The sequence below is a fragment of the Canis lupus genome, chromosome 32 (assembly GCF_011100685.1).
Source record: "Canis lupus familiaris isolate Mischka breed German Shepherd chromosome 32, alternate assembly UU_Cfam_GSD_1.0, whole genome shotgun sequence".
Classification (NCBI taxonomy): Eukaryota; Metazoa; Chordata; class Mammalia; order Carnivora; family Canidae; genus Canis; species Canis lupus.
In genome coordinates, this window is record NC_049253.1 from 34,852,073 (window position 1) to 34,877,932 (window position 25,860).

Consider the following 25,860-nt stretch of genomic DNA (forward strand, 5'->3'; position numbering starts at 1 on the left):
TTTTCTCAGCTTCACTGTCATGGGGTTCGTATTGTCGCATAAATATATCAAACACTTCATTTTCTACATCATCTTGTGGAACTTTTCAGATTTTATTTTCTCATATGGAGCTATTAAAAACTTTGTATTCATATTTTCTTCCTCTTATTCTTCACCTTCAGATTTCTTATCAATATTCAACAAATTTAGTAGATAGCACTGCCACATGGCATAGATTTTGGTCCACTATATTTGGCAATAGCAGGACCTGGAACATTTTTTGTTTTGAAAAATCTGAGCTACAAAATAAGTAGCAAGAAGATTCTCTCCCATGAACTGTTGCAATCAGCTTCAGTATTCGGGTGGGGGGGGGGATGGGGGGGAGGAATTCAGAAAAACCTCATATCACATTAAGATACGTACCACAGAAAGACAGTAAAGATTATGCTTTTTCTAAATTCTTTATCAACTTTTATTATTCTAATTTGTCTTCTAGCCACAGGATTCATTTATTATTCTAATTTGCTTCTGGTTACAGGATTCAATCAAACTTAGTAAGCCTTTAGGGGACCATCTATCATGTTAGTAGTTAAGTCTTTCTTCTGGAAATGTGGTCAAAAATAACAGCTTGAATGTAGAGTTCTGTTTGGATAGGAGTTCTAGTAGAGTTGTCACCTGGTAAAGTCTAAAATACATAAATCATATTGTTAATCAGTCCAGTCCATCATGCAAATGATTGGCATTAAATGAATTTTCTTCCTGCTTTAATACTATAGCAAACAGAACAACAAAATGCTATGGCCATGGAGACATTTTTATTTTCCCCTCAGATTCTTTTTCTCAGAAGTAGTGATAATTCTAATCAAAAGCTTTGACGCCCTGGGTAATGATGTCACTGAAAATATCTAGGGTCAAAACAGAGTCCCAGGCTTATGCTCTCTGGGTTCTGCTAAACCCCATGGATCGCTAACTTTGCAGAACTTCCAGGGAAGAACTTCTTAAACACATATGATCACAGATTAATAAAAAAAAAAAGTCTAAAAATCTAAAATATAAAAGAATACTATCATAATTTCAAATCTGTCCAATAAAAAATGAACTTGAGTTTGCAATTGATTCAGACTAGTGGAAGTACCTGCCCATGTTGGGTTTAATTGGAAACTTCTTGTCTGTTTAAAAACTAATTGAACTGTTTTTCCCCCCTTCAAATTACAATCTGTGAAAAAAGATTTGCTCCTTCTATCTTTATTCACAATAGTCTATCATACTTTTAGGCTTCTAGGGAGCTCCTGCAGGAACAAGTATTCACTATTATGGTATTGATGAGAGAGAAGAGATTCTAAAAGAGTTGGTAATATCTACAATTGGAAAATAATATTCAATGTATTCAATGCACAAATGAATGAAGTTTCTTGCTCTCTCTTCTTTTTATAGGAAGAGATGATAAGACATTTCGATGTGGGAGTAGAGTAAAGGCATAATTGTCCTGCTTTGCCACCACGGTACTAATTTCTTGTGCTAGCAAGAAAAAAAACATTGGACCCATTTTTTACTAAGTAGAGTCAGCAAAACCGTAAAGACTGAAATGGGTAAACAAAGATTGTGGGTGTCTTGAGTGATTCCCTCATCCAATTTTTTTTTCTGCCTTTCATGGTTTTTGTGCTATTTAACAACTCTTTAAGTTGTGGAAACTTGATAATAATGCAAAATATATTTGCCCAAAAGATGCAAATTAATTGTACCCAATAAAATTTAATTCATTATTGCCCTACATTGCGTTCTACTTTGCATCTATTTGTAAATTAATTTCAACTTTTCTTATTTCCTACATATGTTTTGCTCTTAGAATTCCCCTTTGTTTCCACTACCTTACTGGTTCTGTCTATACTTAGGAAATTAAACAAAATAGTTGGCACATTCATTTTGTATCTGTATGAGAGTCGTAAGTTTATCCTTTTACAAAAAAATTATCTTGTAAACAATTAACCAGGGCTTTTCTTGGCTCCTAGAAGTAAATTCCCTATTGTAACAGAACTTTCACTTTCCTGATCCTCTGTTTCTTTACATATTTTCCATTTTACTACTTATGTGCTTTGTTTTTATAACTTTCACAATCAATAAATGATTCCTCATTAGTAACAGTAATGATTCAGATTTTTGGTTTTGTGGCCAAAATTTTGTGATCCCTGTAAATGGAGTAATAGATTATAGAGATTTATTCTTTCTTGGATGGAAGACAACAGCGAATCTGATTTGTTAGTATTTTATTTTCTTTGTCTACTTGTCTTTTGATCTCAAATTAAGAATCTCATGCTCACCAGGAAAGGAAACAACTTTTTGATATATAGTCTGATAATTTTTTTGTGTTTACTTTTGGCCTGTGGCTAATGTTTAAGATTCCAGGAAAATGAGAAAATCAAAGTTTTGATACTTGATATGTGCTATACTTAAAAAGTTACTTTTATAGGGGTGCCTGGGTGGTGCAGTTGGTTGGGCATCTGACTCTTGGTTTCGGCTCAGGTCATGATCTCAGGGTCATGGGATCAAGCTCTGTGTCGGGCTCAGGTCTCTGTGGAGATTGCTTGGGATGCTCACTGCCTCTCCCTCCGCCCCTCCCCATCTGCTCTCTTCTCTCTGAAGTAAATCGATCAATAAATCAATCTTTTTTTTTTTAAGTTATTCTTATAGAAACTCAGAAATGTTTTGAATATTTAAGTTCATGTAATTAAGATAAATTTTTGGCAAATTAGACCAGTGTAATAATTTTGGCTTAATAAAAACAGCTTCTAGTCTGATTTATCAGTATTAGGTGAAGTATACATTTTATTCTCCTTGGGTTTGCTTTTCTTAAACTTACTCGGGTATACTGATCCAATAAACTCACATTACTTCTACACAATATTTAAGATAATGAAAAATATAAATTTGTATTCAGTAAAATAAAATCATTATTCTGAGAACTTTATTTCAATAGTAATTATGTTTTATTTATTGTATTTATTTTATGTTTTATATTTAATACGTCAGGTTAAATATAATTCCCAAGATCTCTAGGAAACCTAAAGCCTTAGACTGCTATAAAGTTGAATTATATGATGAATATTAATTTGATATCAAGATAATTTCTAACTAAGAATACTGAACATTTAGTGCACAATTTAACTTTATATACTGTTTCTTATATTTCATGAAACATCCCTATCTTTGGGTCATGTCAATGGACCCCGTTCATTTTGTCTCTTTAAAAAAGTGTGGCTGGAGACAGGTGCAACACAAATTTTGCTATTCTGCTAAAATACTTTTTGTGGAAGACAGTTGTTAATTTCTACCTCTAGTTTTCTCACTGAAATAGAAGTTACTTTGATTAAAAGTCACAATTAACATGAGTGGTTGAAATTCCACTAAGTAATGGGGACAGACTGAAACCACTGTCTATATGCTTTTCTGTTCCAAAGAGAAAGTAGTTTTGTCTTATAGTGCAAGTTCTATAGTACTGATTTTATATATACACATACACTACATAATTATATGCAGCAATGTTTTTTAGGCCCTTTTCCCCCTTTTGTTCCTTTTCAGAACCTCTGTACAATCTTGCGACTGAGGACTCCAAAAAAAATTTTGTGTGAATTATCACCATCAATATTTACCAAATCAGAAGTTGAAACTGAGATATTTTTAAACACTTACTGATTCATTTGACTAAAGCAATGATGAACACAAATTAAAATGTTAGCTGAATAACATCTTAATATAAAAATTATTTTGAGCTCATGGATATCCTGAGAATTGCTGTGCCAGAAAAAGCAAAATAAAGGGCAAATTTGGAAGTAAATTTTACTTGTCCTGGGTTACAGTACTTGAGTTTGAAAAGAAATGATGAAATGTACGAAAATTTCTGTAAAGTTTGCCTTATCTTGATAGGGTTGCTTTCTTTACTTACTGATTCATTCCTTTGCCTACTATATAAAATATTTTTTTGATCTCTGTGTAATCTGTCTAGGTAGCAAATAACGTGTATCTTGTAACAATATTTTTCTGTGCTTTATGTTGAATTTATTACATTCTTGATTAAGAAAAAGAAATAAAAAATAAAAGAAAGTAAAGAACAAAGATTCCTCACTTATAAAAATGTTTCTTTACAACCATGCTAATATCTATATTTATTTTAAATGTTTTATTATCTTACTCATTTAATTAATTATATAAAACTCAATATTATTTCTCTAGTACCCCGATCCTATCTTAATCAAATGTCCAAATAGCCTCTAACAATTTTATTTTCTAATTTTTGCCTCTCCATAATTGGATTTTTTTAACTTAAATTCAATTAGTGAACATATAGTACATACTTCATTTCAGATGGAGTGTTCAATAAGTATAGAAAAGATTAAATGAAACTACACCTACTTTACACTTTCCATGGTCATTTAGTTATGTGCATAGGTTTAAAAAGAAGCTGCTCTTATTATTTTTTAATCAGGTTTAATTGTACAAATTGAAAAACCAGGGCCTTGCTTGGAATGTTGTATTCAAAAACAATACTCATTTAATCGGGTAGGAACAGCCCCTCATCCTGGATTAAGTTTGATTTTACTTATGGAAGCAATACCTACAAAGCCCTGGCCTATTTCTTGGCTTAGAAAATCTAAGAATATTATATATTAAGTACATGTAACCTTAGTATATTTGGGGGACCTTGAGAAAAGAGGAATTTACTCAAATTTATAGGTATTTCAGGTGAAATATGGTGGAGAGTATTTCTTGCACTTGGTTTCCTAGCCTCAAGTCACCAAATAATAGAAGGTTTTAAAAATCCAATTTGAGATTTCTTTTTTTTTTTTTTTAAACAATTTCTTTTTTTTTTTTTATTTTTTTATTTATGATAGTCATACAGAGAGAGAGAGAGAGGGGCAGAGACATAGGCAGAGGGAGAAGCAGGCTCCATGCACCGGGAGCCTGACGTGGGATTCGATCCCGGGTCTCCAGGATCGCGCCCTGGGCCAAAGGCAGGCGCCAAACCGCTGCGCCACCCAGGGATCCCCAATTTGAGATTTCTTATGAAAACTTGCAGACATAATTTAATTTAGTATTTGTTCAAAATTGTATGGTTTTAGAGTTTACAAAGAAAACTTAATGTGTCCTATATGGTAAAATGACACTTTTACTGTATCTATGTAAACAACCAGGCAAATCTAATGGGACGGGCCTTATTTTATCAGAATGATGATTCTCTGAACTTATGACAAAAAGAGGAAAGGGAACTGCCAGAAAAAATTATGAGAGACTTTGAAATGGGCAAAAATCAAATAGTGGCCATTGTGACAACTCAGATACACATAGGTTTTCTCATCTTTAACTGATATACAACTCTGTAACCTGTAGAAATCTCATTATAATGCAAATAATTCATGTCTGTATAAATGCAAAGTAGTGTTCCATAGAATGCCCCTGATTTTTACCTTGATAAACAGCCTGGTTTTGCATCTATTTGTGAATCCATTTCAGATTTTCTTTTTCTTCTTCTTTTTTTTTTTTAGAGAGAGAGAGTGTGTGTGTGTGTGCATGCGTACACGTGTGTGCAGGTATGCACGCATATTGGGAGGGGTGGAGGGAGAGGGAGAGAGAGAATCTTAAGCAGAACACAGGACTCTATCTCATGATTCTGAGATCATGACCTGAGCCGAACTCAGGCACCCCTTCATTTCAAAATTTTTTATACCGTTTATATATCTCTGCCCTTTGAATTCTTCAAAACAATCATAGCATTTTGCTGATCTTTCATTAATTAATAAGTTAAAAATCTTTGACATATGTTCATTTTATGTCTATGTGAAAATCATGATCCTACCTTTTTTTAAAAATTATTCCTTAACAATAGATAATAAGAGTTTTAAAAACAATCTTACATATACAACAACAGCAAATGATGCAATTGGTTGAGAAAATTCAGCACTTAGAAAACTCTGACTTCAAATTCATAGTACTATAAGGAGCTGCTGCTAAAAGACTACTACTGCCTGAAGTCATTACTAGTTCCCAAGATGGATGAGACTCCCAGCCAAACATAAAATATAAGTAAATCAAATTATGGGGATAAGATCAACAGTTATAAATTATTGAAAAATAATAACTGATGGAACAAAGTAAAAAGACTCTGACTTTATTCCACAAAATCCTAGAAAAATTATAGATTTTATTTTATTTTTTTAATAAATTTATTTTTTATTGGTGTTCAATTTGCCAACATATAGAATAACACCCAGTGCTCATCCCGTCAAGTGCCCCCTCAATGCCCGTCACCCAGTCACCCCCAACCCCCGCCCACCTCCCTTTCCAGAAAAATTATAGATTTTAAACATAAAGGAAACCATAAACTAATCTAGAAGGAACTATAGGTCAATATTTGTCCAATCTTAGTATAGGGATCTTTTAAAACATTGAAGGAAGCCAAGAAAAAATCAGCGAGGGAAACTAATAGTTTAAACTATATAAAAGTTCAATGTCAAAAAACATTAAGTTAAAAAAACAGATATATAAATTATAATATGTCACTAAAAAGTATGATAAACAAAGGTATTCCTACCTTTTATACATAGAATACTTAAAATTTAATTAAAAGAAAACCCTACTAAAACTCTATAGAAAAGTGTGTAGAGGACAATTACAGAAGAAGAAATACAACATACTAGCTAAATGTTCATCCCTAATAATAACAACAAATGAAAATGATTCCAAATAAGTCTGGAAGATCCCTGGGTGGCTCAGCAGTTTAGTGCCTGCGTTCGGCTCAGGGCCTGATCCTGGAGACCCTGGATCGAGTCCCACATCGAGCTCCTGGCATGGAGCCTGCTTCTCCCTCTGCTTGTGTCTCTGCCTCTCTCTCTCTCTCTCTGTCTCTCATGAATAAATAAATAAAATCTTAAAAAAAACCCAAATAAGTCTGAACTATAAAATTAACAAAGTCTAAAAGGTATGCAAAATAAATAGGGCATGGTGAACGGTCACCTTAAATAGTTTATTAAATATATACTAATGACAAAGTGGTTTGACAATATCTCTATAAAGTTTTATTATATATATATGTGTGTGTGTGTGTATCTTTTGATTAAGCATTTTCCATTTTAAGAATCCATCTTAAAGACAAAATCAGAAACTTGGTTATAGACACTCATTTAAACTTGGAGAGAAAAACAGAAGCCAATCTGTATGTCCATAAGTGAGAAATTCCTAAGTAAATTAAGACTACTTCCTAGGGTTGAATGCTATTTACATCATTTTATAGTTTGCTTTTGTTCACTTAATAATGTATCTTGAACATCTATTCCTATTGATTTAGTACATCAATGTCACTAAATATAGCTTTACTCCTTTTTAAGACTGCTGTGTGCTGTTTCACTGTGTCAATTACCATAATTTATTTAACCGTTGCCCAGTCCTGGGCATATAGATTATTTCCAGTGTTTATTGCAAGAAAAGTGATATTCTTTGGGGAATTTCATTGATCCTAAGTTGATACACCACAAGGGAGCAATAATCATTTACTGACCACCTATTTACTGGCACATGAAACACATTTTCTTATTTAACCTCCACGACAAACTTTTGTGAAATGGTTGTTTTTACGGATTTTACAGATGAGAAAATAGAGGTAGAAACATGCTCAGAGAAATTAAGAGTTTTGCTCTAATCACAGAGCTGATAAGATCTATTTGGGTCCAACTCATTTTAGCTACTGCCCCTCATTAACAGCTTTTTCCAGCCTGAGTCCTGGTAGCTGTTCCTGACCCTTTCTTTCCTTCTTGTTATGTTATTCTTCCAGCCCCTTTCAACTGCTCCCAGGTAATCTGGAGAGTCTCTAAGTCTTCAGTTTCAAGTGAAATTAATTAAGAGACTTATGCAGGTCTTTCAATATCCTAAATTATTATTACACTACTTTGTGTGTATGGCCATATGTACATTTTTCTGGAGCAAATCCATGAAATTTATCAGACTTTTAAAATAAATTGTACTTCCCAAAAGGTTATGAACCTATCCTCAGGAGCAGCCTCATGTGCTTGTGAGGTAGTTTTCTGGGGTACCAAATTGAGGCTGCCATTGGTTTGGATGTGTTTTATGTTGAGATATCCCAGCCATCAGTAACAATTGAGAAGTTGTCAACATAAGTTTTCCACCCTTGCCAATGGCCTTGATCACTGTTCATGCTCTCGTGTTCCATATTCCAATTAATGTCAGCATCCCTCACTCTGCTTTGGGGTTTCAATGCCTTAGAAATTATAAGCATCTGCCGGGGTGGGAAACAGTTAAGAAGAAGCCATGGGAGCTGACTACTGGTTCAACTGTACAGATCCAGAAGAAATCATGCTCCCTTTGAATTAGAAATAATTCCTTAACTGTGTTTTTGCACCTGCAATGACTCCATGTCTGATTCATGGATTTTCTGGTATCTGTTTCTTTGTCATTAGCTATTAGGTCTTTGAAATCACAGAGGAAACAATTATTTTGTTTTTATTCATGCATTTCATTCAGCCAGGAACCTCACCTTCCATTCTTTCTCATACTCCCAACCTGACTTGTGACAATAAATTTTGCCGAAAGAAAGAAAGAAAGAAAGAAAGAAAGAAAGAAAGAAAGAAAGAAAGAAAAAGAGAGCATGAATTAAGGTGAAAACTCTCTTACTCAAATTTCTCCTTTCTCACTTCCATGCTGATCCTATTATACCTTTGGTAAAATGTTTGATTAGGCTGTCTGTCTAGTTAGAAGCTTAAAGCAGCATTTTTTTCTTTGTCATGTATGTTTTATTGGGATGTGTACTTTTCACTGCATATATTCAGCTTGGATGGTGAAGGGTTATCATTTATACTTTCTTATCACTAAGCACTGATATACAAACAGTAATTCAAATTTTTATATTTAATTTTTTCTTTCCTCCAGCTCACCTCTCTTGTGCCACACTTCATCTATGAGTTCATACATTGGACACTTAACAGCAATGTCCTTATCTCAAGGGGTTGTTCCGTAATACGGCATATAAAATTAAAATCAGTTTTTCAGGTCAAGAGGAGGGCACAGCATTTAAGTTTTAGGAGTTTTAATTCATAAAAGTCAAGCTCTGTTATGTAATTTTTAATATGTTCCTCAAGGCCATTGATTTTAGCAGCAGTTTGTTGAGTAAATACTTAATTTATATGTGGTAGACTTTCAGTTCAGATATACCAGGTGATTGCCCAGGGGAGAAAAATGTTTAAAAGCTCCTTAGTATGTGGGTGTTTTAGGGCTATAATTGACCAAACATTCAGTAATTTGGGCAGCAAACCAGAAAGTTGGCAAAGCCTCAGCTTTACCTAGTAACTAGGCCTGTGCCACAGTTAAAATGTAAGGTTTACAAGAGGCCTCAGAGGAAAATCTAGGAGCCAGGAGAGTGGTGTAGGGTAATTCAGTATCCCGTGCTCCATTAATTCAAGCTTGTGTGGGGTTTGAGGGAACATTGTGTGGGAGACTTCGAAGAAACCATATTTTTGATTAAAAGGTTTCTCTTCAGTATGGGTTGTTTGTTGTTTTCCTTAAATGTCCAACAGAAAATATACCTGAGCTCTGTAAAAAGAGGGTTTGTAAAATTGAGAACCTTCACTAGGAGGGTGGAGCTTCAAGAGATTAAAATGGAATCATTTGCAGCAAGGGTGTAGAAATGTTATGGGTCTCCATTTTGAGAGGAACAATTTCAACCCTGCCCCAGGCAGGAAATTGATTTATTTTAATGTAGTCAGTGAACCAGGAGGCAGCATTTAGGAGGCAATTAACACCTTTCCTAATAGTAGCAAAGGGTGGGGTTTGCTTGGGAGGAACAAAACAGGGAGGAGCTATGATAAAATACCACTAGAATCTTCCTCTAAATCAAAGAAACAAAAATTATGTTTTTGTTGGTGGAATCTTTTTATTTTTTTTATTGAAGTTCGATTTGCCAACAGTGGAGGTTATTTTTAATTCTAAACTTTGTTCACCTATTCTTTTGCTCATAGAACAAGAAAGTAGAATGTCTTTTTTTTTTTGTAACTGCATAATATACAATGATGCTATATATTTATTTTTAAAAATAATAAAAATATTTTTCTCTTTCACTCATGGACCTAATATTTCATCATTGCCCTGATACTATTCAATATCAACACTCCAAAGTTCAGCAGAGAACCTCCAGGTTTAATTCCTCTACCAAGCAGGGAAAAGCACCAGAGTCAATTACTCTGGTAATTTTCAGCTAAAAATAGCATTAGCTCTACATATGTTTCTAGTGCATAAGATCCCAAAATATTTTAAAGTTAACCTCAAAAGTTTCCAGGATTATTTTTGGCTCTACTATTCATTTCTTTAGCAAATATTTAATATTCAATTTATTCATTCCACAGGTGTTTACTGAGCATCTACCATATGCTAGTACTGGAGATACAATGGTAAAGTGACCAGAAAAGTTTCCTGCCACATGTTTCAGTCTTTGCTTTATGAGTTTCTGTAGCATATATTGTTTCATTTGAGTTTATGGACAAACCTAACTGATAATGTGATTCTTAATGAGACCATGATAGCATGAATGGTTACCATCACCTCAATCTGTAATGATCCACGTGAGGAAAAATAGCAGCAATTTGCTCCTGGAAGCATCTAATGTGGTTAGTTATGTTACTGGGGAGGTTATCCAGAAGTCTTTGGTATACAGTCTGAACTTTCTACTCTGTACAGTCTCAGGAATCTGTAATTTAGACTACTTACAATTAAGAATGTTGAATTAAAACCTGTTTTAGAGGAGTGGAGTTGGATTACTTTATGGACATATGTAAGGTATAAGATGAAACCAACAGCTAATAAACTATTACTAATTTATTAATAACAAAACAATGGATATTGAATCCAGATAATCTTTAGGATCACCTAGGGATACATTTATAAAATACAGATTCCTGGGCTTCACCACAGACCAGTTCAGTTTGAATCACTTGGGGTGGAGTTTAGGGCTCTGATTGGCCAGTGTGAGGAGAGAGGAAGGTAAAATATGATATGAATTGACAAAAATCACTTCTACTCAAGCCACTGTGGGTTGGACACCAATGAAAAGTTCTATGATAACAGTTTGCATTCCGAAGAAGCACATTTTTCTGTTTGAACAATTGTGATCTTCAAAAGGACGAGTCTGAATTAGAGGTGCACTGTTGTACAGTGAGGATTACTGATGTATAAAAAGAAAAGAAATATGTTCTCATAAGTTAATGCACAGTCTGCATTGATGTGCCTTCCAGGTTCTGTGACACTCAGGATGGATCCAGAAAGATTTATTCTATAATAGTGCCATTTTGTTTCACCAATTTCCTACATCTAATAAAAACCACACATCTTTTTTTTTTAAAGATTGTATTTTAGTACTGGAAGTCCTAGCCTCAGCAATCAGACAACAAAAAGACATTAAAGGCATTCAAATTGGCAAAGAAGAAGTCAAACTCACCCTCTTCACCTGATGACATGATACTCTACATAGAAAACCCAAAAGCCTCCACCCCAAGATTGCTAGAACTCATACAGCAATTCGGTAGCGTGGCAGGATACAAAATCAATGCCCAGAAATCAGTGGCATTTCTATAGACTAACAATGAGACGGAAGAAAGAGAAATTAAGGAGTCAATCCCATTTACAATTGCACCCAAAAGCATAAGATACCTAGGAATAAACCTAACCACAGAGGTAAGGATCTATACCCTAAAAACTACAGAACACTTCTGAAAGCAATTGAGGAAGACACAAAGAGATGGAAAAATATTCCATGCTCATGGATTGGCAGAATTAATATTGTGAAAATGTCAATGTTACCCAGGGCAATTTACACGTTTAATGCAATCCCTATCAAAATACCATGGACTTTCTTCAGAGAGTTAGAACAAATTATTTTAAGATTTGTGTGGAATCAGAAAAGACCCCGAATAGCCAGGGGAATTTTAAAAAAGAAAACCATATCTGGGGGCATCACAATGCCAGATTTCAGGTTGTACTACAAAGCTGTGGTCATCAAGACAGTGTGGTACTGGCACAAAAACAGACACATAGATCAATGGAACAAAATAGAGAACCCAGAAGTGGACCCTGAACTTTATGGTCAACTAATATTCGATAAAGGAGGAAAGAGTATCCACTGGAAGAAAGACAGTCTCTTCAATAAATGGTGCTGGGAAAATTGGACATCCACATGCAGAAGAATGAAACTAGACCACTCTCTTGCACCATACACAAAGATAAACTCAAAATGGATGAAAGATCTAAATTTGAGACAAGATTCCATCAAAATCCTAGAGGAGAACACAGGCAACACCCTTTTTGAACTCGGCCACAGTAACTTCTTGCAAGATACATCCACGAAGGCAAAAGAAACAAAAGCAAAAATGAACTATTGGGACTTCATCAAGATAAGAAGCTTTTGCACAGCAAAGGATACAGTCAACAAAACTCAAAGTCAACCTACAGAATGGGAGAAGACATTTGCAAATGACGTATCAGATAAAGGGCTAGTTTCCAAGATCTGTAAAGAACTTATTAAACTCAACACCAAAGAAACAAACAATCCAATCATGAAATGGGCAAAAGAGATGAAGAGAAATCTCACAGAGGAAAACATAGACATGGCCAACATGCACATGAGAAAATGCTCGGCATCACTTGCCATCAGGGAAATACAAATTAAAACCACAATGAGATCCCACCTCACACCAGTGAAAATGGGGCAAATTAACAAGGCAGGAAACCACAAATGTTGGAGAGGATGCGGAGAAGAGGGAACCCTCTTACACTGTGGTGGGAATGTGGTGGGAGTGTGCAGCCACTCTGGAAAACTGTGTGGAGGTTCCTCAAAGAGTTCAAAATAGACCTGCCCTACGACCCAGCAATTGCACTGTTGGGGATTTACCCCAAAGATACAGATGCAATGAAACGCCGGGACACCTGCACCCTGATGTTTCTAGCAGCAATGGCCACAATAGCCAAACTGTGGAAGGAGCCTCGGTGTCCATCGAAAGATGAATGGATAAAGAAGATGTGGTTTATGTATACAATGGAATATTACTCAGCTATTAGAAATGACAAATACCCACCATCTGCTTCAACATGGGTGGACCTGGAGGGTATTATGCTGAGTGAAGTAAGTCAATCGGAGAAGGACAAACATTATATGTTCTCATTCATGTGGGGAATATAAATAATAGTGAAAGGGAATATAAGGGAAGGGAGAAGAAATGTGTGGGAAATATCAGAAAGGGAGACAGAACATAAAGGCTGCTAACTCTGGGAAACGAACTAGGGGTGGTAGAAGGGGAGGAGGGCGGGGGGTGGGAGTGAATGGGTGACGGGCACTGGGGGTTATTCTGTATGTTGGTAAATTGAACACCAATAAAAAATAAATTAAAAAAAGATTGTATTTATTTATTCATGAGAGACACACACACACACACACACAGAGGCAGAGACACAGGCAGAGGGAGAAGCAGGCCCCATGTAGGGAGCCCAACATGGGACTCGATCCCAGGTCTCCAGGATCACGTTGTGGGCCAAAGGCAGGCGCTAAACCCCTGAGCCACCCAGGGATTCCCAAAAAACCACGCATCTTTTAGATCTTTTAACATGTTTGCTTGTTTATTATCAGCCATTTATCAAGTGACTATATTCAAGTGGACTTTATTAGACTTTAAACAAAGTAACAATAAGACTCCATCCTATGGAATTTCATATTTTTCACACTGATTTTCTTTTACACACTAATGAAGTTCAGCCAACAGAACAATAACTTCACCTCCTTTCAAAACAGCTTATCCATTTTTGTACTCAGAAATTCTGATTCTAAGTCATGATACAAATGGTATAGATTCTCATTGAACTGTGTAGAATGGCAAAAAGCCTACTGGATTTGGCTTCCACACTTGGAGTTTCATTTTCTCTCTGAATTTCTCTGCTATTCCTCTTCTTCCTACACCTTGATCTCAACCATGGTTACATATTAGAATCATCAGAGAGGCTTCTGAAAAGTACAGATGCTCAGGCCTTCCACCTGGACCAATTAAATTAGAATCTTTGGGGATGAGGATAGCCAAAATATATTCTAAAGCTTCCTCGGTGATTTTGACAGCTGGCCCACGCTCACAATTCCTTTCTAACCAAAAGGGGTCCTCTCCCTTTCCATGCAGGCTCACACTTGGTGCTTCCTCATCTATGTATGTGAGGTTCCCGCCTACCAGAATACTTCTACCCCAATCCTCATGTCCTCACCATACCCATGCTCAAGATCCAGTTCAGTTGTTATCTCTTTCATTAACTCATTTTGAATGTCCAGAGTAAATTGTATCTCCTCTCAATTCTTTAGATCTCCCTCGGTCCTTTCAGCTCACTTGATAGCTTGCCATTTCTATGCATATTGTATTTTCACCCACCCTTCAATTAACTAGTAAACCTTTTAAGAGCAAGAAGCCCACTTTTAGAATTCATTTTTATACCTCACAGTGCCTATTAGTTACTCAGTAAACATCAGATGAGGAAAAGGAGGATGGAAGATTGAAGAGGCAATAGACTTACTGATGTTCATTCAGCTCACCTTTTTTTTTTTTGCTATACTCATCCAACACTAGTTCATATTATTTCTTTCATTCCTGAAGGTTGGGATAAAGTGAGACCTCTCAATTACTTTTTCCAGATAGATGTGCATTCTCTAAGTTCTGCCTTTGCCTGAATGATCAGGTAGTAGCAATAGTAAAAACATCAACTCAGAAACTTGCTAATTACCGCAGGACCTCTAGTTCTAGTCCTTTTGGTCTTTACCTGGATAATAGTTATGCTAGCATCTTCTCTTGTTTGTCCTCCCTACTTTGTCCTAATTTAGTCCCTCTAATCCCCTTAAAACATAACTTTCGGGGGCCTAGGTGGCTCAGTCAGTTGAGCATCTGACTTTTGATTTCAGTTCAGGTCATGATCTCAGGGGCATGAGATAGAACCCCACGTGGGGCTCCGTGCCCAGCCCAGAGTCTCAGTCTTGGGATTCTCCCTCTCCTTCTGCCCTGCCTCCACCCCCAAACCCTGCTCACATGTGCATTCTCTATCCACCTCCCAGATAAATAAATAAGTAAATAAAATCTAAAAAAAAACCCCCAAAAACGTAAACCAAGACCAACATAACTTTCATCTTGTTATTTCCATGCATAGAAGCTTTGGTGTATCCCCATTTCCTACTAAGTCTAGTCCAAGATCCTTAACAGTCCTGCACTGAAGCCTTTTCATGACCATTCCATGCTTAATTCCCATAGCACTCCTTCTCCAAGCCAATACATCAGCCAAATTGAGCTACTTAGGCTTTCCTTTGGTTTATCCCCATCAACCTTATCTTTGCTAACAGGGGTCGTTCCTGGTATTGCCTGCTTCTCCATCTCTATGAGTTCAACTCCTAATCATTTTTCAAGGTCAGTTAAAAGATTACCTCCTCCATTATCACCTAACTATCCAATGCTGTCCTCTCACCATCCCCTCTCCACTGGCTCCTACCCTAGATCAAAAATCATCTCTTTTTTCCACTGAATTTCCAAGGCATCTCTCTCTCTCTCTCTCTCTCTCTCTCTCTTTTGGTAGCATATCATTCTCTGCTTTATACTGCAGTTATATTTCTTATATCCCTATTATAAACTTAATAAAGGGAAAGGTTGAACTCTTACTCATTTTTAGATCTTTTGTGGTGTCTCATAATACTTATATTTAAGCTCCATTGCTAGACTCTACTAATAATGAACTATGTGACTTTGAGTAAGTCATTAAGCATGTTTGAGTCAATTTACTCAAAAATCAAAAACATTTTTAAAAAATATTTATTTATTTATTTAAGAGAGAAAGAGCATGAGTAGGAGGGGTATAGGTAGCAAGAGTCCCAAGTTGACTCTATGCTGAGCAGGGAGCCCCATGCAGGACTCCATCCCCAAACCTGAAATTCATGACTTAGAGATCATGATCTAAGCAGAAACCAAGAGGCGGATGTTCAACTGACTGTGCCACCCAGGTACCCCTCAAAAACATGTTCTAATTCAAAAGTCTTAATTTGAGATGGTTTAAATTATATATTCCTGGATTTGTACAAGACTTGAAAGCACATACCAAAATTAAGATTTCTGCATAACATTTAAAAACTTAAAATTATGGCTACACTGGCTGTTTCCATTGATAAATTCCCACAATTTTTCTCCTGACTTATTTGGATCGATATAGAATGAGGTCTATTCCCATTCCGGCTATCACTGCTATGTCAAGTATCAGTGACATAATCTACTTCTCAACTTTTAATTAGTGTAGTATTATTTTTGTGTGTTAGGAGGAGATCATTCAATTATTTATTCCACGAATACTTATTAAGTGTCTATTAAACAGGCATTCTTCCAGGTGATGAGCTCACCTCTCTCATTTAGTGAATGGAAGAAGGGAGGGGAGAAAAGCTGGTGCCATTAAGGAAGATCTTTCCAGTTTTTAACTGTTCTATACAATCTGTCTCTCTGATTAGGTCACAAAGGTTTTAGACCACCTATATTATTCTAAGACTTGAAACTCTCCCATGGTCAATGCTTCTTAAAAGCAAAATAAAAATGCCTATTTTTTTCATTTGTTCATATAATGTAGGGAGTGATTGCAAAGTTCTTCCACTCAATCCTTCTAAAGATAATACACTGGAAACATTTTGGTGGGTGTGAATCATTCAGACAAGCATTCTTCACTCAAAAATAGAAACTAGCTTTATTTGTTCCAGATGTTTTACAGCTGCAGGGAAGTGAAAGCCAGTGGTCCTATTTTCAATGCAACCAAACTCTTATTGCATTTGGAATTTCTTAACCAATGAACTCATATTACTCTTTCTAAGACCTGCACAATTTTTTTTCCACTCTTACCATTCACAAACAACTATGTTTCATGGGGACCACTTTTCAGAATTAACGAGTCTACATCTGTGTTGTACAAAGGAAAGACATCCTGTTTATCATAGTTTCCACCTTTTGTTTATCTTGACCTTTTAAAATTTCAAGTGTAAAATATTTCAAAGAGATTACTTGAAGAAAAGGAAAAGGAGAGTTTAGTTGGGTTGTTCTTACAGTATTTTAGAGCACCTTATAGTATTATAAGTTATGGTGTTCATTTTAGGAAGAATTTCAAATAAAATTATTAATGAAAACATTAAGTATAAAAATGCAATTCTTATTGTGCATTTGTAATTTTAAAAACTGACAGCCTATTTTTTATTTTTCTGTAGGTCTGTAAGAGATGCTATATGGGGTACCTGAAATATAAAAGGATCACGGCTCTTAGAAGATGGTAAGTAATTATGTAGGAGATATACACACTAATTTCATACCTAGTCCATGAAAATTAAAATATATGTGTTATATATTATTTGAAGTCAAATGTTTGAAAACAGAGTGCCAGATCTCTTGAGATTATAGTCTTTTCAGGCAGAAGCTTTTCTCAAATTGTGGTTCATAATCTATAGTAGAATTCACTGGCTGCTTGCGAAAAAATGTATGCCTGGGACCAGTTGAGTCAGAATCTCTGAGAATTAGGGCTGTAAAAGGACCCTAGAGATCAGGAAACAAAAGCACCCACATCTTCCATTTGTGAATGTGAAAACCCTGAGAAGTTAAGTGAATTTCGAAAGGCCAGGAAGCCAGTTAATTGTAAGGTAAGGCATAGAATTGTGTTTATTGATGCTGAAACCAGGATTATTTTCTAGTAGGTCAGCTGTAAGTTCTTATCTTCAAAAAATGTAAATTTGAAAGAAAGATTAAATAAATAAAGTATCTAAATGTTATCAAGTGTCCCACCCAATGATTTGTCTATAATTAATTCTTTTAATAATTCTTTCCTCTCATCACTAATTAACTAAACTCTTATTCTTTCTCCAGGATTTGGAAATACCTTTCTTTCAGACTCATCATGAATCTTTTGAATTATAATGGAATTATAATGAAAACCTCCCTCCCCCAAAGAAGAAAATGTTAAAATTTATGTATTGCTGACTAAATCTTTGAAATCTCATGTTTGATTATTTAGGATTTCAGTGTTTTAGTTATTTAAACTATGTTCAAGTAACAGTTTGTATTCAATAATGATTCCATAAAGACTATAAAAACTGTAATTCATGACATACATTCTTGAAGTATGTATATGCTTCAGTTAAAATAGAGCCCTAAAGTAGTTTAAGTGTGATATCATTCAAAATTAATTCAAAAATTTATTTCACACATCTTAATGAAGCCATTAATAATTTTATATCTTGGGCAGCCCGGGTGGCTCAGTGGTTGAGGGCTGCCTTCAGCCCAGGGCATGATCCTGGAGACCTGGGATCGAGTCCCATGTCGGGCTTTCTGCATGGAGCCTGCTTCTCTCTCTGCCTGTGTCTTATCTTTAGCCCTTTAAGAGTAAAAGTCTCTGTGAATGTGATTTATTAGGTTTCCAGTACTTTGCCTCAATTTTGACACCCATTTGTGAGAAGGAAAGAGGTACAACTAGAGAGAAGATGTGCCAGTTTTCATAAATCCATGATAATCCAGATTCAGTCCTTCATTTTATCAATGAGAAACCTGAGACCAAAAAAGAATAGTGTTCTTTAAAAAAAAAATTATTTAAGTAATCTCTACAACCCAACATGGGGCTTGAACTCATGATCTCAAGATCAAGAGCTGTATGTATGCTCCTCCTACTGAGCCACCCATGTGCCCCAAGAGTAGTGTTCTTTTGAAGGAAATAATGTTGTGTCAGAAATTGTTGGTTGTCTACCCAAATCTCTTTTCTCTCTTTCCTAGAACTTCTGATTTCAGCTAAATGTATGACCAGATGAATAAGGATTACATTTCCCAGCCTTCCATGTAGATAGTAGATAGACACAGCCATGTGACTAAGCTCTTGCTTTGTAATATAAGTAAACCTTTGTGTGGTAGCTTTTGGGAAACTTCCTTAAAAGTCACTGAAGGGGCTGTCCTTTGCAGCCTCTGAAATCCCTCCATGGGTTCTGTCTGAAATGTGGTTGTTTTGGCTGGAGATCTGTTTTGGGCCATGAGAATGAAGGCCACTTTGGCCTAAATGACTGTGGAGATGCCACTGAAAGATTGACAATCTAGAGTCATACATGGGAGAGAAAGAAGCTTCAATTCTGTTAAGTCACTGTGTTAGAGTTTCTGATATTTGGAATTGTATCTGATTGTAGACAACAGTCTTTTTTTTTTTTTTTTTTAAAGATTTTATTTATTTGTTCATGAAAGACACACAGAGAGAGGCAGAGACATAGGCCGAGGGAGAAGCAGGCTCCCTATGGGGAGCCCGATGTGGGACTCGATCCCCGGACCCCAGGACCCCAGGATCATGCTCTGAGCCAAAGGCAGATGCTCAATCACTGAGTCACCCAGGTGTCCCAACAATTCATTTCTTACTACAGAATTTCATTTATTCATTCTTTGAACATGTAGTTTTCAGCGTTTTTGGGAGGGTAATAAACTGTACTAAATGGATATGAAACAAAAATCATTTTTTTATTTTAAATTTCTAAAAAGATTTGGAAAATCTTTGGTCATTTTCCTTTGGTCTATCTTTGCCTCTATCCCCATTATTTTTTTGTTTTGTTTTGTTTTGTTTTGTTTTTTTCTATCCCCATTATATCATACAATTCTTATTTTTTTCTTATGAAGGAATATTTTTTTAATTTGTATTTTAGACTGATGCTGTCATATGAATAACATGACTTCCAAAAGTTAAAAAAATACTTAAGTAACTCAAGTACATATGACTTTTTATTTTATTTTTTTAAATTTATGATAGTCACAGAGAGAGAGAGAGAGAGAGAGGGCAGAGACACAGGCAGAGGGAGAAGCAGGCTCCATGCACCGGGAGCCCAATGTGGGATTTGATCCCGTGTCTCCAGGATCACGCCCTGGGCCAATGGCAGGCGCCAAACCGCTGCGCCACCCAGGGATCCCAGTACTTATGACTTTAAGTAAAGTTTTAACCTTTAACCTTCACCCCCAAACACATGAGAAGTCATGATTAAAAGTCATGATGCAAACACAGTTTTTTAAAATATGTAAGATGTAAAAATTTGTCCTTGAACAAATTCAAAATATCATGGGACATGTCTTTAAAATATTTAAATAAAATATAATTTCTAAGTTAGCACTTAAAAATACACTAAGAGTGTATTTCAATGTTAGTCACATATAAAAAGGGATGTTAGAATTCTGAGAATTGTGAGGTGAGAGTGTCCCTTCTGTAAATGATTCATCTTCCCACTTAGAGCAAAACGTACTGGACATCTCCAGGATCAGAACCCACAAATGCATTGCCCACTTCCTGAATCTAATTTTGCTGGTAGGCTGGAAGAAGCATTCTCACTTGTGAGTTCTACTTAAATTCCCCTCAAACTCTTCCTTATTGATTTCTGATAATTGATTAGGTTTGGAGTTTCTTTAAGAATAATGCATGTCCTATGTTTCAACATAGTCCTTTATTTCTAGATTTAAATACTTAAGAATGTCAAATATTTAATAGATTTTAATAATAGTTTTAATAATAGTTGTAGAAATACAATAAAATTCAGGGGGATATATAAATGTAAGAGCAGTCTTACCTTTGGGTCCACATTGAGAATTTTTCTGTCTCTTTTGTATTTGAAAAGTAAGCCTTCTGGATTATCAGCAATCACTTGATAATTGGGAGTTGAATTACAAACAGCAATATGACTGTCCCAGTTGTAAAAGCTAGAAAAATAAATATTAATTAAAAATTAATATGCATTAATATAGGTAATATGTAATATTATATAATAACAAAAATTGACAAATACATTTCAGAAAATATTTGGGGCAGTTTAGTTTCAAGATAGATGAACTGGATCATAGTCTATATAACAATGTAAGACACCTGTGTGATTAAAATTCTTGCAGAAAAGATTAGATTTAATCATTCTCAAATTATTTAAATACACATTTATGACAATGTTGCATAATTTCCTGGTTTTAACACTCTAGGAACTAGGAATTAGTATTATATTCCCCAGGGAGTCAAGAAGAGAAGTGATGCAATTTGAAGTATTTCTTCCAACTTAGATTCTTCAGGGTCTTAAGAGTATTCAGGGTATTAAGAGACTGTTTACTGGAAGGCAAGCTAAGTCACCTCTTTTCATTCAAAACAAATTAATCATTTCTTTCAGGCTGTATTTTCCAATAATATGTTTCCCAGGGATTGAGGAAATTATGTGAATGTGAGAGGTTACCATAGGCCAGCATGATGTGACGTATTCTAGCGCTACACCCATATGAAGTTGCCCCCATTTCACAAACCAGGCAAGGATACTAGGGGAGGTCAACTGGCATTGATAAGGCCCTGCAACTAATATGTTATAGGACTAATATTTCAACCCAGATTTGTGTGTTTCAAAGCACACGTGTGTTCTTTCTACTGTTCAACATTGCTTTCATTTTATCCTTTTTTTTTTTTTGCTTGATCTATGGATACTTCCTATTTTTTCCATGTCTTGTTTTATACCTACTTGTCAAAAATTAATATACTGCAATATGAGTTGTAAAAATTATATTAATTTCACATATCTTATTCCTATTAGCACATTCCTAATATTATCTTAATATCTTCACATATTAACATGTTTCTGATATGCCTAGTATTATCCTATTTCTGGGTTGCTTTGCCTTTTATTATTCCTTATTCATTTTTAAAGAGTAGATTTCATTGATTAAGCCCACTTTGAATTATAGTGTTTTCTGGGGCATCAATTTTTGTGCTATTATCTGAAAACGTAATGTTTACCTTCAAGTTTTTCAATACTTAGGAAGAACTCACTACATTGACCATATATTTACATCATTGGGGGCATATTAATGAGAACTATTTTCTCTCTTTTCCTACTATTTTCCTATGGCCAAGACAGGAATATCTTCCCTTTCTGAGGCACTTTCTCAGTTAGGAAAAGTGGTTTTCTAACCAGCTTTGTCTGTTTAGTCTGTCCTCCCCAAGAGAGCAAGAATGGCTCCATGATTGGTGAATAGAGGAAAGGAGCTGAGAATTCATGGTTCTTTTGGTCCTTACATTAGCTAGCCTTCCAAAGTACAGTTTATCATAGTAGGCTCAGCCCCCAGTAGGGTAATGGTAAGGTAATAGCCTATAGCAGTGGTGATAAATTCAATTCAGTAGTGAAAGTATTAGTAGCCAATCTGACTGTGCACCCAAGCTATATTCTCAAATTCCATAATAAAGAAGATAATTTGACCTTCATCTTACTGGCTGTTCAGTTAAAAGATTGCTAAGTTGGAATAGAGGAGATAGGTGTGGTTCTAAACCTTTTATTTGTCTCCCTAAATAATTATTTCTGAGATATATAGATATAGATAATTCCAATAAAATGCTTGAGTTATAGCTGTGCTTGCAGTGGCATGATTTACATCACACATTCCCGTCTTGTTACTCAGATCTCAAGTTAAAAGCTTTATTAAAGTTCAGGCAGACTGTATACATGTATATATGTATAAACTCTTTATATTAAAAAAGTTAATTTGTATAGCACAAGGTACTTTTGATGAGCAATTTAGATTGTCAATACTTTTGTTCTTCTAGGCAAGGATGGGAAACAGGTTAAATTTCCATGTCAATCCTAAGGGCTGATAATTATTAGTATTTAATAAGGACAACTGACATTTATTCAATAATTACCATGTACTGAATATTGTATTAAGCCTAGTGAATATATTATCTCATTTAATCCTATCACCAACCCCATGAAGTAGGTACAAAATGATCAAATTTTATACATGCAGAGCCCAGGTGATCCTAAAGTGTACTTATATATAAAAATGAAGGACTGGATTTAAAAGATACTAAAAAGTGGATTTGATGTTGTGAAGGGGATGTCAACAAAATGAGAGCACACGATTACTCTCAGATTTCTGGTTTGAATTCCTTAGTGGTTAGAATTATTTACCAGGATATAAAATACAAGAGAAAGAAGGAGTTGGGGGGAGAAGAGAGGTTCAGTTTTGGAGATGTTGAACTTGAAATTCCTGTGAAACATCCAAGAAAATGAAAGCAAAGATCTTAGTTTGTGCTTTTACTGCCCTATTCCAATACCTCCTCTCAGCCCATACCTGATGCATGGTAGATGCTGAATACACATTAACTGAATCAATAGATAATAAATGAGATTCTGAACTTTACAGAGTTTTCTAAGATGAAGTAACAGATTCGGAAGCAACGGTGGTAATGATTCAAAGAAGGTGGCTGAGATGGGCAATGGAGAAGAACATAGAGATAACAATGAAATCTGGGAACATCAGTCTTACAGGGAAGGAAGAGGAATCAGCAAAGGACAATTAAAAACAGTCATCTGAAGCATCAAAAAGAATCTGGAAAAAGTTATTTTGTTGAAAGACTGAAGAGATGATCATATATGATGAGAGAGCACTTTAAGAAAGATGAGAGTGCCAGTGCTTCTTAAATTATATGAGGTATGAGAGTCCATCAAAACTTGTACTCAAAAAGATATTACAGGAAGAGCAGTTACAGTGGTGGGAGCAAAATTTAGATTGTAGAGAATTTAAGGGATAATGAGAACAGATTACAGAATAAAAATAATGTCTTTAAGAATTTGGTTGTGAAGCTAACAAGATAACTAGGATAATACTAGAGAAATAAAAAATTAAGGTACCACCTCCTTCCTTAAGATGGAATATTTTGAGTGTGTTTTTATGGTATGAAGAGGGAAAAGTAGAGAAAACAAAATTCCTAAAGAGGCAAGAGATATAAAAAATATGTCATAAAAAGTCATCTGAGCAGATGTATCTAATAAGCAACAGCACTATGGTATTCCTTTATCCATATAGGATAATTTGATTATAGTAAGAGCCCTACATATTATTTATTGCTACTCCTATTATATAGATGAAAAATCTGAAGCCAAGAGAAGATAATTACATTTTTTAGGTTAACATACTTAGTTAATACTAGAATACAGTCTTAAACCCAGACTACAGAAGCTAAAACAAGTGCTCTTTAAAAAAAATATTTTATTGTGGTAAGAATGCTTAACAGGAGATTTACCCTTTCAATAATTTTTTAAGTGTATAATACCTTAGCTATAGCTACAATGACTACAGGTATAATATTATACAGCAGATCTCTATAGCTTGTTCATCTTGCTCAGCTGAAATTTTATGCCTGTGTATTATTAACTCCTCAATTCCTCATTCCCTCAGTCCCAGGCAACTACTATTCCATTCTGTAATTCTATTAATTTGACTGTTTAGATACCTCACATAAGAGTAATTATAGAGTATTTGTCTTTCTGTGACTGGCTTATTTCACTTTGCATAGTGTCCTCAAGGTTTACCCACGTTGTCACATATTGCAGAATTTCTTTTTTAAGGCTGAATGAATATTCCCTGGTATGCATATATCACATTTTCTCTATACATTGATCTGTCCATATACATTTAGGTAATTTCCACATCTATGAATAGATTCTTTTAGACTGCAGATAGTTTTTTGTTTGCTTGGGTTTTGTTTTTAGATTCATTCAGCCACTCTATATCTTTCTATTGGGGAGTTTAACCCATTAACACTTAAAGTAATTATCAATAGGAAAAAGTTATTCTTGTCACTTTATTGTTTTCTGTTAGTCTTGGGGTCCTTTGTCTTTTCCTCTCTTGCTGTCTTCCTTTGCGTTTTGTTGATTTTTTAAAAGGACGTAGTTTGAATACTTTTTTCTTTTGCTTATCTTCTCTAAGTATTATTTTGTAGTTATCTTGGGGTTCACATAGAATATCTTACAGTTGCAATAGTCAATTTTAAGCTGATAGTCAAATTTCAAGCTTAAGTTCAATTATATACATAAAATTTATACTTTAACCTCTCCTCCTCATGCACTGTATATTATTGTTGTAATAGTTTACATCTATTCATAATGTATATTTTTACTGTTATTTTTACTTTATCTTTGAACTTTTATAGTAGAATATGAGTTATTTATCCACTACCATGACAGCAATATACTATTCTGTATTTGTTTATATATTTATCTTTATCAATGAGTTTCATACTTTCTTACACTATCATATTTCTGTTTAGCATCCCTTCACGTCAGCTTTTAGCATTTCTTGTAAGACAGATCTAGTGGTGACAAACTCTCAGATTTTCTCTGCGTGAAAAGTCTTCATCTGCCCTTCATTTTTGAATGACAGTTTTGCTGGGTATGGTTTACTAGCTACCTCTTTTTTTTTCCCCCCACCACTGTGAATATATCATCCCACTCCCTTCTGGCCTGCAGGATTATTGCTGAAAATGTGCTGTTTTATATGGAAAGTGCCTTGGATATGACATCACTTTTCTCTTGTTTCTTTCAAAATTATCTGTCTTTGACTTTTGACAATCTAATTATAACATGTCTTAATATGGATTTATTTGGATTTATGTAATTGGTATTCTTTCAGCCTTTTGGTTCTGGATGTCCATTTTCTTCCTCAGATTTGGAAAGTCTTCAGCCATTGTTTGTTTGAATAAATTTTCTGGTCTTTTATCTCTCTCTTCTTCTGGGAATTCTATAATGTATGATATCCATTAGTCCATTAAGTTTTCTTCATTATTTTTTATTCTGTTTTCTTTTTGCTCCTCTGACTTAACTATCCTTGAGTTCACTGATCCTTTCTTCTGTTTGATCTAGTGTAAAGGTGAAAACCTCTGTTGATTTTTTTTTTAGTTCAGTTATGTTCTTTAGCTCCATGGTTATGGTTTCTGTTTTGTACTTTTTAATATTTTCTATCCTTTTGTTGAATTTCTCACTTTGTTCAT

General features: G+C 35.0%; 1 protein-coding gene across 6 annotated transcripts in view; it reads right to left on the reverse strand.

Annotated features, from left to right (window-relative positions):
- Positions 1-426: 426 nt before the first annotated feature.
- Positions 427-25,860, reverse strand: part of CFAP299 (cilia and flagella associated protein 299) — a 581,386-nt gene continuing 555,952 nt past the window's right edge. For all 6 annotated transcript variants that reach the window (XM_038582314.1, XM_038582316.1, XM_038582319.1 and 3 more), the window contains 2 exons: positions 20,636-20,765; positions 427-664 (listed from right to left, as the gene is read on the reverse strand). In XM_038582314.1, coding sequence (XP_038438242.1) covers positions 569-664; positions 20,636-20,765 — 226 coding nt within the window. In that variant the 3' untranslated portion in view covers positions 427-568. The remainder of the gene's footprint in view (positions 665-20,635; positions 20,766-25,860) is intronic.